This window comes from Lampetra planeri, unplaced genomic scaffold (assembly GCF_965212315.1).
Source record: "Lampetra planeri unplaced genomic scaffold, kcLamPlan1.2.h2 scaffold_1629, whole genome shotgun sequence".
NCBI classification, from domain to species: domain Eukaryota; kingdom Metazoa; phylum Chordata; class Hyperoartia; order Petromyzontiformes; family Petromyzontidae; genus Lampetra; species Lampetra planeri.
The window spans coordinates 1-16,890 of NW_027614361.1; the positions used below are offsets into that span (position 1 = coordinate 1).

The 16,890-nt window shown below is 40.0% G+C and overlaps 2 protein-coding genes across 2 annotated transcripts; both read left to right on the forward strand.

Annotated features, from left to right (window-relative positions):
- The first annotated feature begins 919 nt into the window (after nucleotides 1–919).
- Nucleotides 920–7,104, forward strand: RAB25 (RAB25, member RAS oncogene family). Its single transcript, XM_078622580.1, has 5 exons — nucleotides 920–956; nucleotides 4,412–4,607; nucleotides 5,645–5,838; nucleotides 6,212–6,292; nucleotides 6,986–7,104. The coding sequence occupies exons 1-5, from the start codon at nucleotides 920–922 to the stop codon at nucleotides 7,102–7,104; spliced, it is 627 nt and encodes a 208-aa protein (XP_078478706.1).
- A 1,355-nt stretch (nucleotides 7,105–8,459) lies between these two features.
- Nucleotides 8,460–14,807, forward strand: LOC144739648 (ras-related protein Rab-11A-like). The gene is made up of 5 exons (XM_078622578.1): nucleotides 8,460–8,525; nucleotides 11,160–11,386; nucleotides 11,984–12,177; nucleotides 13,245–13,325; nucleotides 14,668–14,807. The coding sequence occupies exons 1-5, from the start codon at nucleotides 8,460–8,462 to the stop codon at nucleotides 14,805–14,807; spliced, it is 708 nt and encodes a 235-aa protein (XP_078478704.1).
- The last annotated feature ends 2,083 nt before the right edge of the window (nucleotides 14,808–16,890 follow it).

Consider the following 16,890-nt stretch of genomic DNA (forward strand, 5'->3'; position numbering starts at 1 on the left):
ATGGAACAATTTAAAAAGTTAGTTCTCTTTGGACAACGAAGTTGGACACTGATGAAATAATATACTTCTCTTTACTATAGCTCTCTTTCACATCAAGGACCCCTGAACTCACAAAAAATAGATTATATTTGTTGATATTGCCTCATGAAGGGTTCCTGGATCTTTGGTGTAAGGTTTCATACAGAAAGTCTTTGAAACCAATGACTTTTGGTTAAATTATAGTGGAACAGAATAATTCTCTTTTTGCTCAGGACCCTTTGTGTGTATTTGTATTACAGCATAAAACTTAAAATCTCTTTAGGTTTAGGACAAGCATCATGTGTTTTGGTAGTAGCAAAAATAAGCAAGTAGTAGCCTAAAAGTTATTTTTTTGCATTTATTAAGAAATGAAAGAACTTTTTATGATGAATGATTAAATTGATTAAAATATCACACCTGGAAGTGATAAAAAAGTACAAAACGGGAAGAATTTTGAAGAGGAAACAATCTTGACATCTTGTGTACTATATTTAGACCCAACAGCAGGAGGCGCCTGACGATGCTCTCAGCTGTATGTACTAGTTGCCCCACCTGTCCAACCTGCATTCCACCCACTCCATTTCTAGGACACACCCTCCAGTTCTCCCCCACCACTCCCTGCACAAACCCTGCTCGCTGTAGCAGAACAACCTGGATCCACTCAACATGTCTTGTAAGAACAAGCCAGTTTACTCCTAACGCAGATAGGGAAGGGAAGCAAAGGGTGACTGGCATTCATTGTGCCAAAATATTCGTGCAGCCATTTTCCTTTCCTGAAGCTGGAGGATCTGAGCAGCAGGTTGGTTGTGGTGTGAGTCAGTGTCATCTTACATCCTGCAATCAGTCTGTGAGTGCAGGCGACACAGCAGTAAACTGGATCAGCAACAGTGAATGACAGAACATGGGGTCGGATGAGGCTTACAATTTTGTCTTTAAAGGTGAGTCCCTTTATTTTCCTGTTGACGGGTGCATTCCTGAAGAATTATAAAGGTGTCATTTTCTAATGTTCCTTTGTCTTTTCAGTTTGGCTTCCTTGTTTATTAGTAACTTAGTATGACAGCAAAGTCAAACAGTGAACTGTTTATCAATACTTGTCACTTTGAGTGCTACTACAATCCTATTGCCAGTTCACTTTTTTTCATTGTTTCTAGATATGCTCTGCCTAATTGCTACAAATACAGATGATTAGATGATTTTACATGTCTTGTGAGTCAATGTGATTCCCTGTTACCGGTATATCAATAAATTTACATGGCTCTGTTTTGCCTTCAGGCACTACACAAGTGCCACACGACAAGCAAAACAAAAATGGAGCATGAATAAGATTTAAGAAACACACACACACACACACACACAGGTTTCCACATTGATTTGTGCATTATTGGACAGTGGATTTTTCCCTCAAACAGCATTGTTACAACTTTCTTTTTTTCATATGCAGCACAGCAGGCTCTGAACAGGTGTAAGATACAACTGGACATTATTTACAGGGGTAAACTGGAATTGTTTTTTACAAAAAAAATGTCACACCTGACAAAATGCTCTGCAGGATGGATGGAGGATGGAGAAGCTGAATGAAACATTTGAGTTGAAATCAAGATATGTTACCAATAAAGGCAAGTCTAATCTATACTGTAACCATACCAAGGAGAGATATGAATGAACGAATGAACAAATGAATGAATGAATGAATGAATGAATATTCGAATGAATACAGGCCAATGTCAGTCATTCTGTGCAAACGGCTTCTGCACATCTTGAAAGCATGATGCTTCGAGTCCAAAGCCATAACTTAAATAGACTGTCAGGAGCAAAATCATTGTTATTGTTGTATGTAGAAAAGCACTTGGAGATCACTAAATCCAATAAACTCCTCTACTACATGTACCTGAAACACGCAACATCACATTTGCCTACATACATACAAGTAATAGAAATATGCCTTCATTTTCTCCATCCATTTAACATTTGGAAAGGATATATGGATATATATGGATATATGGATATATATATGGATATAGGATGTAATGATTCAGGACCCATTTGGCGATGTTGCATTTCAAAAGAAAATAGCCTGTATGGTCATTTAGAGATTTACTTGATACAAGTCTGCAGATCACTGTTATTTATTAAAAATACAATGGAATGACACAACAATGGGGGAAAAAAATCAAATAATAATGGCATCTTGCCAGAGTGAGTTGTTGATGAGGTACTGATGGTTCCTGTTAGAACTGCAGGGCCGTAGCAGCAGCTGCACTTTACAGCTACAATAGTCACATTTCCAGTTCTGAAGGTCATGAAAACAAACAAAAGGGAAATATGATGCACAAAGTTCTCCCCTGTCTTCTCAAAATAGACAAACTAAGCTGGCAGATAGCTTGACTTGTATCTCCATGGAGACTAGCGGTATTGTTTGCATAAGAGGTTACTCAGTAGTGGATGAGGGGGGAACCAGACATTATCATCCCACCCACTGGAAAATACTTCAGACTTGGCTGCAGGGTGAACAATTACCTAAAGTCAACCATAGTAGATATATTTGTAAAACATTCTTTGACCTGACTGCTAGAAGCGAGAGAGTTGTTTCTGCATCTTAGAGAAAAAGTCTGTTTTCAACGTTCCACCGCACTAACATCCAAATCCCCGCAACTCTACCTCACCATTTTTTAGGAATAAATCTACATGACACAGGGAAATCAAAACTATCACAGCTAAAATCTATGTCATAGCCAGTATCTGAACTCAATATATTCAGCAGAGGTCAGTTTAGGGCTTTACCACAGTGTTTTGCCTTGGCCTGGTTTGACACCTGACCTGGAACCTTGGGGTTCTATCACAGTTCCTTAGACACTTTGTTATTGTATGATGATTTTCCATTTAGATTTTTGTAAAATTACACAATCTACAATATGAAAGTTATTGTCTCTGGAAATTATTAGACTAATGGTTGGATTTTAAATCACAATTAATTGTGAAGGTTAGGGTTATCATCTTTTACATCGTGATATGTTAAGTCGGTCATGTTCAGACTTGGCGTTCCAAAAGGATACAACACGACTAAATATTTCGCAATGTTACTTGCATGAACCAGCTCCTAAACTCTACCAACATACACCACTAAAGTGTTCTCTGAAGTTTGGCCAGTCTCATACACCTACTATACTCTAATTCTAATTCTAATTCTCTTCATACCCTGTTCTCTGGATTCCTGTTACATGAAAAGGCCTGAAAGACAGTGTAGAATGGCAGCTGATGTTGCCAAGCTCAATTTTGGTTTCCTTCAGCAGGTTAAGGGGACGTGCATGTAGGTGATTGTGATTGCAGGAACATTGTCTCTAATACTAAATTCAAAATACTCTGAAATCCAACATACTTAATTCAAAGGTTACTGAAAAGCTGTCTCCTGGAGTTATATCCACACAGGGAAGGGTATCTATTAAAACCATAGAGACCAGCAACCACTTCAGTGGTTATGATATGAATGCCAAAGTTCACTATTTCTGATATTGTGTGTCGGAAAGCTGGAAAAAGCTGAGTCAAACTCCATGCTGCAAGTGCCTGACCGTAACATGATATAACATGCAGATATTACAGAGGTATTCTTCTTAGTATTCTTTCAACAGCAATCATACCATGACTCCATTTTTAATTACACCATCTTCAATAATTAGTGTTCACTAACTCAGGGGTCTGTGGACAATAAGATGGGAGTGAGTGCAGAGATCCCAGTGCTGCTGTGCTTTCTGTGTGTGGTCATACTTCCCTAATGCTGCCAGCTCAGCCAAGCCTTTTTTCTCTCTGAGTCAGCTCCTGACAACTGAAACCCAAACATTAGTCACTGAGATATCTCGAGTGGGGAGTCTGTTTGCTCAGTACGGTACTACCTCCTGACTGACCATGCTGAAAAAGGAAGTGGCAGTTTAACTTGTTCCACCTGATGTGGTGTCACCTCATATTGTCAGGGACTGTTTAAGTTCCAGAAACAAAGGTTGACTTGTGAGAAGTTCTTACCTCAGAAATGATCAAAACTTTTCAGGGAGTAACGTGAGAAGAGACAAGTGTCTCATCTTTTTATATGTAGTATATATTTTATATATAGTTGCCATATATAATGCCAGTTTTTTATATATTACACTGCCACATCGTGGCCGATTTCAATATGTAGTACTGTAATATGCTACAGTTATGGTACCATCAACAAAATAAACAAAGTTTGAGATTAAAAAATGAATCAAGTCCTTGAGGAAATCTGAAACGGGAATATTGATCAAAATACCAAGTGCTTTCCAACTCATCTATGCCCGAACAGTCACAAGTAAAACTGGTGAATGAGGGATATTTACTATGAAAACATGACATTCACAAAACGAAAATATTTTCTCCTTTACAGTTGTTCTAATCGGAGAATCTGGAGTAGGCAAAAGCAATCTGCTATCCCGCTTCACCAAAAACCAGTTCAGCCATGACAGTCGCACAACCATTGGGGTGGAGTTCAGCACACGGACAGTGGAGCTCAACGGCTTCACCATCAAGGCGCAGATCTGGGACACAGCCGGGCTGGAACGATACCGGGCCATCACTTCTGCGTGAGCACCAAGATTCATCCCAAACATTAGCACGCGTGTCACAAAAAACAGAGTATATAGTATAGTATACAGTATACAGTATACAGTATACAGTTTTAGATGAATGTTTTACTTTGAGCACATCTGTGTAGTGGGGTTCCTCCTGGAAAATGTCCTGCAGTATGATATTTGAATGGTTTAAACATGCATATATACTAACTTACACAAAGTGAAGTGAATTTTAAAATCAACTGTTCATGCTTTGCTCCCCAGTTGTTGAGCAACCTGCATGCCGTCATCTTAAGGTGGTGCTGTTATCAGGCCAAACACATGCAAGGACAGGCACCGATTCTCAGAATCCTCCTACATTTACTCAAAAAGCAACCGGCACTATTAACTCCTTTTATTCTCTAAATGTCACACGTGTGCTCTACGTACAAAGTTTGAGCACTTAAACCTCAGCAGCTCTCGGCTCCAGATTCATTCCTTTTTTTAATTAAACTAGAAGGCTGAAGAATGTGCCGACTGGCTTTAAAACAATGGAACCATGTCTGATTTTATTTCCGAGACATGGGAAAATCTGATGATATGCTACACTTCTGGATTAGCTCTTTTCTGACAGCTTGGCTTTTTGAGTAATTACTTGCGGACTTATTCCAGTATGCAAATTCTAACTCCCATGGAGTTTCCAATTTGTGGCCTAACAAGCAGCTAAAACCTATTAACGTGGAATTAATTATGCTGCTGGAGGATGTGAGCAGAAATGTTGTGAATTGTGAAGGAATTATTGATTGGTTCATGACTCCAATTCAATTGTCTGCCATTTGTTTTTTTCAACTGACGGTAGGAGAAATGTTCTCTCAATACAGACACGACGGGGCCTGGAGCAGCTACAATCAATATTTTCATAGTTGGAAAAATGTTACATGATGAATCCAAAGAACTATTTATAGAAACTTAGCCAAGGCAGCTGAGAGAATTAAACTGGGAGTCATCAAGGGAGGGATGACAACTCAGCTTCACATATGGAGTAATTGTGAGGTCACTCTCCTCCACAGGTATTACAGAGGGGCTGTTGGAGCCCTTTTGGTCTATGACATCACCAAACATCTCACATACGAGAGTGTCGAACGTTGGCTGAAGGAGCTGTATGAACACGCTGACCCCCACATTGTGGTCATGCTGGTGGGCAACAAGACTGACCTGGAGTCAGTGAGATCTGTGCCAACGGATGAGGCCAGAGACTTTGCAGGTACACTGTCCCTAACATAATAATTTTCCATTTCTATTTCCATCTAACAATGTGAAGAATTTATTTACTTCCTCATGTAATTACTTACTTATCAGTAGCTATGACCAAAAAGAAATCTGGAAAGTAACTAAAGACAATTACAGTAACTGTTGTTACCTACAACTGGTAAGTCACTAATCATTTCAGGATTTTGTTGCAAGCATAACTGTACATCAATCACTGACTTGTCAGGATTTGACTTTATACCATTAGTAATTTTCATCTTTAGGGATATAATAAAATCTGTGAAGGCATCTGATGCAATAACTGGACATGCAACAACATGCATTTCAAAGAAAATCATCTCATATGTTTTTTATCTGCATTTATCTAGAAAAGAAAAATCTAATGTTTCTGGAGACTTCAGCTTTGGAGTCCACGAATGTGGAGGCTGCATTCAACAGAGTCCTAGCAGGTAATTTATTTTCAACATAACACAGAGTGTGGGCAGTTTAGGAGGAGGTCATGATTGTGTTGATGTCTGGCTGCAGGTCAAATCTGTCGAGGGGATTGTATTAGAGATTGGATGACATATGAAGCAGGCAATGAGAGCACAAAATGAAGGCGAGGTGGTGGCACAACTTTGAGCAAAAGAAGTCACGAGGGACCTGGAGAAACTCTGTCCAAAAGAGAATAGGGGAAAGCAGATGGAAAGCTCCTACGATAAACTGAGGCATAGGGAAACTGTCTTAGATGAAGGTCTACAGCTGAACAATCTGGCAGCGGGTGGAGGATGAGCCAGAGTATTTATATTGCAGTGGTGTATAGGGGAGGCAAGGACACATTTGGGAGGAGGAGGAGACACAAGGCAAAGATGATAAAGGTGGTATTGAATTCCATGGTTGGACCATGGGCCAAGGAAGAACTTATTAAATGTTGGAGCAGATCCAGATGTTGTTTGCTCCAGTTGAATAAAAGTAAAGGTTGCTGAGTGTCTTGCAGACAAGTAGGAGAAACGGAGATTTGCTCCACTCAACTGCCTCTGTGAATATTTCAGATCCTTCTTTGCTTGCAGTCTTTCCACTCCAAAAAGTAATTGTGTGCTCTAGGTACAAATTGGTACTTTAGGGTGACACTAATAGTTTAAACTGACAATTTCCTACCACAGAGATTCACAGGAAGGTGAGCAGTAAGGAGGTGGTCCGGGGAGCCGTCAGTGCTGTGACCCTAAACACCTCCCAAGCTGAGAACACGGAAGAGAAGAAACCCTGCTGCAGAAACATCTGAGCACAGCCTCATTCCAGAGCCCTTCAGGTGGATGTTAGGCAAACTTCTGCTTCACACTAAGAGACAGAAACATGGGGACATTTGGTACTAATGTGGCATTAGCGATGCCACTGTGAATTGACTGATTTGAAAATATAAAAGTGGCACGTTCTGTGCCCAAAAGATCATTAATGAATGAGATTATAAGCTGGAAAACAACTTCTGACTGGTTATAGTTCACATTAAATTATGTTTCAAGGTTTTTCTTAAAAAGAAAGGCTTGGTGAGTTCTGGATATTGTGACTTTGAGTCTCGCTGTCACTGCTATGTGTGTGCTCCAGCTCTGGATTTCATGTCTATTCAGAAATAAAATGATTGAATGAGACAGGTTCCCTTACTTGTGTCTGATAACCAATTTCACAGATGTCATTTTGGCATGTATGATTGACGAATATGAGAATATCTGTCCCAGCTTTATTATGAAAAATGTAAATATGCGTGAGGGGTAACACAATGAAAGCTCATATCAAACACTTTCAAAATTACATCTGAAACCCAACAGCAGCTTGGTGCAGTAAGATTTTTCAAAACATATGTTTTTCAACTAGCACTCTGAGTTTACTATCCATTTAAAATCATTGTGTTTTATTTGTGTAATGTTTTATTTTTCTACATATGCTTATGTTTTGTTTGTGGAGCTGCACACTGTTATATCACACCAGCCCAGTTCTGCTGCTGCTTACTTACCTTTGACTCGATATTGCAAAATTGCCAACAATACAAAAATACAGTAAAAAAAAAATGTGTCAAACAAAAAAAAGAACAATTAATCATCTTCTTCACTGACCATAAATGTTTCCTTTGATTCTTTCCTTCAAAATTATTTAAATTTCAACAATGATCAAGTAGCATTACCGGTGACATTACCATATTACCTGTTGCGACTTGGACCAGCAGAGTGACGTCACCACAGTTCAGGAACAACAGCCAAATCATGAGCGACGGCCAAATGGACCAATCAGGTTAAGGCTAATGACAGGTGTCGATATGCTATTGACCATTAGGAGCGGACGAGAGGCGGGGCTGCAGAAATGACGTTACATCGCAGCCTCTGCGATGGCAAGTGACAGAGAGTAAGGAAGAGAAGACGACGGTGAAACTTTTTTAGGTCGTTGTTGTTTTCTGTTTCTTTTTTATGCCTGAGAACAACGTTAGTGACGTATTCTTTCACTGTCACAGTGACTTGTCGTTGGTTTGACAGCGACATATTTCTTTCGTTTGTGGCTAAAGTCGCTCGGTGTCGAAGGAGGTGAATACACCAGAAGTTTGTTCGACTTCGAGATACAGAAATACGCAACGGCCCAACAGACGAAACTATGACCAACCGAGAAGACGAATACGACTATTTGTTTAAAGGTGAGTCGCCTTCAGTGTTCTTGCTAGTAAGCTACATTTTGTCACCATCGTCTCACCTGTCAGCGACGGTCATCCGGTGCCAAGTTGCCTCAAGTGTCGAACCTGTCTTTCTGACAAGTCGACATTTTATTCGCTCGACGGGAAAACAAAGGCACCTGCCGGGACGTGGGCGCCCACTTTGGGTGTTGTAAGTGAAGACGTACGTTGAAGCTGTTCCGCCATATGATTGCAACATTAGCAAGCAGCTTACACGGTTCGAGCTAAGTAGCATCTGCTGTGTAGTCATCATCTTTCAGGCCGATGATGCAATCATCTTGGGATGCAGTGTTGGTCAAACAAAGGGTCTTAAGCTCTGCAACGAGAACAAACCAACAGAGCTTCCATCCAGGTGACGGAAAGAGATGTTTGCACTCCCTGATCTACAGGCACACATAGGCCCTGACCTGTACACATGACACTAACCCACAACTATATCCACTCCACTTAATCGACAATAATCTGTAATAATCTAGTGGAATAGCAAAGGTAAACCTAGACACTGTTTGGAAAGTGGCGTATTTTACATTTGGTGATGTACTATATAAAAACATGTGGGAAAGCCCCCCCCCTATATATCCAGCTGTTGTTTTAGTTGGACCTTGACTTTAACCAGGGGAAATGAAGTGTTCACAGTCTGTGCAAATATAGATCCCTAAGCAAGCGCCTGTTGTCAAACTGGAAATACCTGCATGTGTGTTGGTTTAAAGAGAAGAACCGTCCCACAGGAAACAGAGGATGAGATTTGCTCTGCCAAGTAGCAAATTTACCAGTCTTGAAGCAATTCAAGGACAGTTCTGAATTTCTACCAGTAAAGTTTTAGTAAAAGTGTGTGAGGACAGATTTCCTTTAGTCCTTCAAAGTCAAAAGTCAACTTTGTTGTCAAATATACCGCATATGCGTGATATACATTCTTAACTTCAGCTTCCCTTTACCCCTCACAATTTTGGATAACGTAAGTTAAACTGAAGCTACAATATTCCAACAGTATTTTACAGATACGAAAAATATATTTCTTTGGTACAAACCTCAGCTGATGTATACACTACTAAGTTGATAGTTCAGGCATGTGTGGTCACTGAATAGTTGTTGGTGTAGTGATGCACCAATACACATTTGGGTCAGTGAGGTTTTTTTTTCTCCATGTATTTATGTTGTTTTTGTCATTTGTTCCCCCTCTGTGCCAGAGAAACAAATAACTATATTGTTGTAAAAAGAATAACCAGACACTTTTGCCATCTTTTATCACCCTGTCTGTGAATGAGCAGACATTCAGTGATACCAGTGATTCTCTAAATCTGCAATTGGTCACAGCCAATGTGATGAATGTCTGACACGAAGGTCATCTTACTTACCATCAGACGATAGTCAGCAACGTGAACGTCCACATGCAGTAACACTCTCACCATAAATCTGCTCCTAGCTTGATCAGTAAGAATCATCAGCTACGGCTTTCACTGTCACTACATCTGTACCCAACTAAATACCCATTGAGATCTCGGTCATGTTAGGTAACACATGAAAACACAAAATGAGGGAAAATAATTTGGAAGGATTGGATTCATTACTGGAGTTCCAAAAATCAGTTTTTACCCAACACCAGAAAATTACAGTAACAAATCAGTACTTTTAATTTTCATTTTGATGCTGTATAAATAGCACCACTGAGAGAATACTTTCCTGGCTGTGATATAAGACTTTTAGAGACTTGTGTTTAACATGGTTCAACATGGTGCACATCATTGAACACATTGAACACATGGTGGAAAAAAACAATGTTTGACTTTTAAGTTCAGGCATAGCTGCAGTCTCGTAATTGGATGCAGGTTTGTCTGATATTATGGAGAAGTGACACATCACCTGGACTGATAAATGCTACACAAATATCCGTAAATGGGCGTGTAATGCAGCCATCATATTACCTGTCTGATTGCAGCAGACCTGCAAATAGTTGCATAATCATTTTTGTTCTCGCCCAAGATCCTTGTGTTTAGAAAACTTGAAATCACTATTTCATGTGTCGGACACACACTTGGGGGTGTGTAAACCTCCACGGCCTCACATGTTAAGAGATGTATTTTTTTTGCTATGGGATATGTAGTCAAATGAGGCTTTTAGGGATGTAGGACCTCTGTTGACCTGCTTTACCTTACTGTTCATGTGGACAGGTTTCTTTTACATCATACATACAAACACTCACTCTTTGCACTTAGGCGAGTGTCGTTGCATAAAGCTGAGTGTGGACACATTTAGGTGTGTTTAATTTCAACAATCCATAACAAGTTCCTTTTTCGTAATAGAAGGGTGGTGTGCATTCTTGATGACGTGGTAGCTTCCTTTTCACAGACTGGCTTATCAGACAATTGTGGAAGTAGCATTCTCACAAACACCATCTCAACAAGTCAGAGAGATGATGTAGTAAAGGAACATTTAAAGCCACCGTTGTTCTTTTTGTTGTTATTACAGAATTAAAGACTTCTTTGGATATGAAATGTAACATAGCAGTAAAAATTAAGTTTGTGGGCGAGCCAACAAACTGTAACACACAGTATTATCACTATTTGATGTCACCGAGGCGTTATGGATTTTTATGTTTTGGAACGTGTTGAGTCTGTTTTCTGAAGTCGATTAATCTCTTACTATTTTTTTCCTTAGTGGTGCTGATTGGAGACTCAGGCGTAGGGAAGAGCAACCTGCTGTCCCGCTTCACCCGGAATGAGTTCAACCTGGAGAGCAAGAGTACCATCGGTGTGGAATTTGCCACACGTAGCATCCAGGTAGAAGGCAAGACCATCAAGGCTCAGATCTGGGACACAGCTGGACAGGAGCGATACCGGGCTATTACCTCTGCGTGAGTAGTAGCCATTAGTAATAGTAGTAGTTATCATCGGAGCCTCTTTGGAAGCACCATGACCCTCAAGGTACTGCAGATACATGATCACATGAAGACATATACAGAGACATGCACAGATCCTCATGTGTAGTATTCTGACAGCAAGAGGTCGCTGTTGCCTAGGAAGTCTTCATTAGAACACTTAATTATTAAGAGATAATCACAATTGAAAGAATCAAAATTGCCATTTCTTACCAGCTGTCACCATGGGACAAGATGTGTTTTGTTAATCATAGCTTCCTCCTTTCCTCCAACATTTGTCACTCTTTAATTGTGCCTTCTGCCTTTTTGCAGCAGCCAGTCCAGAGGCAGTGTGTTAACAACATCAATTCCCTGTAGACGAGTGCAGCCTGACTTTAATTTGGAAATATCAATAAATGCTTATTTGTGCTTCAAGCTTTAACGGCAGTTGTTTTTATTATCTTGTTCATTCTCTATGATGGTTGGTGATGAGATGCTCTTATCACACATAATGCAAAGAACCCTGCTGAAATCGGCAGGTTATGATGAGGAAGACATTGTCTGCTTCATCTCGTTTCCTCTTCCTGTGTCCAGGTACTATCGTGGAGCAGTGGGGGCCCTCTTGGTTTATGACATTGCCAAGCACCTGACGTATGAAAACGCTGAGCGCTGGCTGAAGGAGCTGCAGGACCATGCAGACAGCAACATTGTCATCATGCTTGTGGGAAACAAGAGTGACCTGCGCCACCTGAGGGCTGTGCCCACAGATGAGGCCAAGGCATTTGCAGGTACGCACGGCTTCAGTTCCTCAAAGTAAAGCTTCATAATAACAGTAAATCACATTACTGCACATTTGTGTTTTCTAACGTTATGGCTTGTTGTGTGATTTTCCCATTGGAAACACCCAGGTTACATGAATTCCTTCACCAGACGGCTTATGTGACTTTACATACAAAAAGCTCTGCAGAATGAATGACACCCAGTCAAATAGATTAAACCTATATTTACTTGCTTTGATGTACGTATATTATAATGTTTATGTCCTTTGTTCATTCTTGACCTTGCCTCTGGTTGTACATGCTTGACAAGGACAGCAGTTTCACTGATTGACAATAAAGTGATCATTTTATCTGTTTTTTTTGCTCTTTTGTTGTACTGGTGTAAGCTCACCTTTTTTAAGTTAATTTGCATAGTTTCCATGCATTGAAATCCATGCAAAGTGTGTCACAGAGAAAAAAACCCTCTAACACCATGAACACTGGATAGGTGTCCTTGCACCTCTCTTTAACCTATTAAATCATTTACACAGACATCAGTGCTGAAACAAGCATTTGATTAACAAGTGGATCAACAGAAAGATGTATTAATTTGGTTTGCCTTCCATTTTGTGACTTGATAAAAGATATACTTACCATTTGTCAAATTGACAAGCTTGTGCTGGCTCAGCTTTATACTTGTTTGTTGTTGGTCGGTGTATGTGAAGGCTTTGAAAAACACTGTTTTCTTGTCACTTTTGATTATGGTTTGATATTATCCAGCTTTTATTTGTGTAGTTTAATCTAGTAGGGTCTCAGACAGTTCATGTATTTCACACACACATTTTAATTGGAAAGACATTTACCGGAATTAAATATAGTACTTTGTCTGTTATTTATGTCATTAACGTTCATTAGATTAAAACACGAAACACAGCTCTGAGTTGACCAGTCAACAGAGTCAAAGTGATCACTGAGTGTGGTGTGAGTGCATTTTTGCAAAAGATTCTGAATCAGAACTTTCTGAAATACTATGTCTGCCAGAGTGCAGTAAGTTATAATGCTGCTGTTTAGCAATTAATTGTTTGGGTGTTTTACAGAAAAACATGGTTTGTCCTTCCTGGAAACATCAGCATTAGACTCGTCTAATGTGGAACTGGCTTTCCAAACTATTCTTACAGGTGAGTGTCACATGCTGTATATTTTATGTTTAATATCACTCAATGCGTTAAAGTGCATTTAATCTTGTGTCCAAACTCCTAAACTGTGTAACCGTCTTAGTGACAGATCGATTAGTCCGTATTAAATTTCCATCCAGTTGTTGACATACACAACACTAGCTCACATTGGCCAATAGGTGGCAGCACAATCCATGTAATAAGTTTTCTGTATCAATCGGTCAACTGATGTGCTGTCTGAGGCTTGAAAACAACCTGAATCTTTCTTTTTGGGTCAAAAACATGAGTAATAGGCCATTATGCAGCAGATATCTAGACTTGTCAAAGCAGGAAAGACACTGGTGTAATTAACGACACAGTTGTGTTTAGTTAAGTTGAGCAAGACATGTTCTGCATCTTCTTACTTCCTGTTAAAAATTAATGGGGCTGTCAATAATGTGTTTGAATTGTTGCGGTGTGAGCTGCAAAGAAGACAGCCAAGCATAATATACCACATCAAAGTGGTCTCTACTATCACAGTTTCACCTTGACCAATTATACAGCAAATATGTCAATACACACGTGTGTGAATAGATCCACAGGAGCCATGGAGTCACGTAAAAAGTACATTTGATGCTGAACATTTGTAACATTAAGGACAAGAACTGACATGACCAAAGGAGAAATACTACAATAAATAATTCCAGTAGCTGTTTTACTGTATCTGAAGGTTTGTGCCACTTGCTGTTCATATTCAGCCTCTGGTTCATCTTCAGTTCTTTATACATCTAAATCATCAGATCACAGCTTCAGAACTTTGAAATCTTCAGAATTTCAACTCAACAAACTCCTTTGAGGTGATGTTGTAGTGTATTACCCGGCCAATAAGAAGTTACATCATAATTATATCAGTAGAGTAGTGTGGGGGTCTGGAGTAAGTCACCGGATGGATCCCATCACAGTTGAAGCCAGAATTCCTGTTTGTCTGTCTGAATAACTGTCAGTTTTTATTTTAGTTCTGCATCTGCTCCTACTCTATAAAGTGAATCAACTCCTCAAAGTCATGTGTTTTAGTTACTGTAAATATAGATCTTCATCCTATGTTCTACTCACCCACAACAGAACTTTGCACTTTCAAAATAACACTGATTTGTGGAATCTCTAAAATGAGACCTTAAACTGCCACATGACGAAGCCATGCCCGTTTCAGTTGGAAAGAATCTTACACCGCTGCCAGCAGTCTGGAGAGAACAGTTGTTGTTCAGTTTCGCAATCAAGTTTGTCCTTATCACAGTATGTCCCATTGTTTTAAATCATAGGCATCGACACACAACTCACACCCTTTTACCCTTCTTCTCCATCACAGCCATCTACAACATTGTGTCACAGAGGCAGATGTCTGGACAAAGCGTCTCAGACTTCTCACCGACCTCTAACGTTGTGCCCATCACGGTTGAACCAACTCAGAACTCAGCCAATAAGGGTGTCTGCTGCCAGAACAACTGAGACCTTTCCGCTGACCCCAACCTTCACTTCCAGGCATTTGGAGAAAAAGCCAGTTCAACAAAAAGAGAGAGAGATGGAAAAAGGAAGAAGCAGGTTAGCGATAGCCTTTTCTCACTGGTGCTGGAGGTTATTACTCTGGTTAACAGAAATCAATAGCATGAATGGGGGGGGTAGGGGGTGGTCCACTTTCAGTAAAGGAAACTTACTCGGACAGAACTGATTCATGCTCTCAAGACCTTTGTCATATCTCATCATCACCTCTGTCTCTGCAAAATGTCCTTCCTTTGAAAGCTTTATTTTACAAGCCAGTAAATGCTGTCCCACCGTTTTCCACTATCAGGATATTGAGCAATAATCCTCATCCCAAAGACTGAACTGAAGCCACTTTGTCAACGCTGTCAGAGGCAGTTTTCACAAAATACGACGGCTTTAGGAAATGACGTCCCTCAAATGTTTATTGAACACTAAATGAAGGTTTGGTTTGCCTTATCAAATCTCAACAAATGGAACTCTCTTGATTTTTGCTTTTGTCCATCAAATCTCTGTCAAGAATTTTGCAAGGGGCAGCTACATCAGAGGAATGGGGAAGCGTTGTCATCTTTCCTAAGTGCACATGCTGGAATCCCTGACAGTGACATGTAATTTCTTCTTGATTGCGTTTGATCTTTGTTTGGAAGACTTTCCTGCTCTGTGCACACCTTGTACTCTGCGGATGAGTCATGCTTTCACAAGCTTTGCAGTGTTAACTCTGAGTGAGGTGGGACAGCTGCATCCCTATTGGATGGTTAACTGACACACATCATGTCGGTGAAATACTCCCTTTGGCTCTGCCGATGACCGCTTCACCCCTGAACTCGAGGCAGAGATGATTCGGAGTCGGTTTAAAGGCACGGGTAACCCTGTGCTGTGGCTCCTTCCTGCCTGTGAGCTGCGATGGATGGATAATGTTTCAAGAGATGAGGTAGTGAGGGCACTCAGCCCCGCCCCACCCCTGTGGTCTCATGTACCCAGGATGGCTTGTTTTACTGTAAGTGAAATCCTTTCCTGCCTTCTCACCTACTCCTCTGTCTCTCTACACAAAATGTAACTGGAACAGGACTCTGCCTTGTGGGATCTCCCTGAGGTCTGCCCTCACTCTCACTTGTCTTTATTTCTAGAAGGGGGGGGGGGGGTGCATTCAGGGGCCAGGATTTGGTTTATTATTATCTAATAGTTTACTAGATGCGGAAATGCAGAAAGGATTGTAGTGCTAGAGAGGGGCTTGAATGAATTCAAAGGTTGTGCACACAGATGCTTTATCCTGCTGATGTGTTTCCACATCTACACTGACTTCTGTTGACTTCACAGGTCTTAAACTGGGTGGTGTAGTTCAGGGCTTTTTAAAGCAATTATTCTAATATTTGTATATTTGGACTGCAAATGTATAAATAAACCTCATTTGTTATAACCTTTCTCTCATGCCTCTTTAATGACGCTTTAAAAAACATGAAGCTGCAAGTTGCTTTACTAGTGAATCTGATGGAGCATAATTAATTGAATGAGCTGAGGTTCAACGATTGCAGTAATAGAATATTGACATGATAATATTCAATTTCATTTTGGATGTAATTTAATTACAAGGTATTTTCACTGCACTGAGGAAGTCGTACTGTTTTGATTACTGTGATTAAACATGAATTTTCTCATCAAGATATTTTTGCATGAAAAGATGAATTTAAACGTACAAATCCCAACAGACAAAACACTCAGATCATATCATTTGGAGATCATTTCATTTTTTTGCTTTTATTAGAAACATTTACAATACATCTTGAATCTTGAAAAAATAACAAAGAACCAGAACTAACATGGCGCAGATACAATAATAATAAAAATGTCTCCAAAAAATGTAATTCACCAAAAAATGTGTGCTATAAGAAATAAACCTGCAATATCACATGCCTTGTCAGGGCATGGCACACTGTAAGAGTTCAAAGACTTTTTTTTTTTTTTCCATCCATCAAAGTTGACGCTCAGCCACAGAGGGCCACATTGGCAACCCCTCTTTCACTGTTCACAGAGAAACCAGAAACTAATGCCAGGT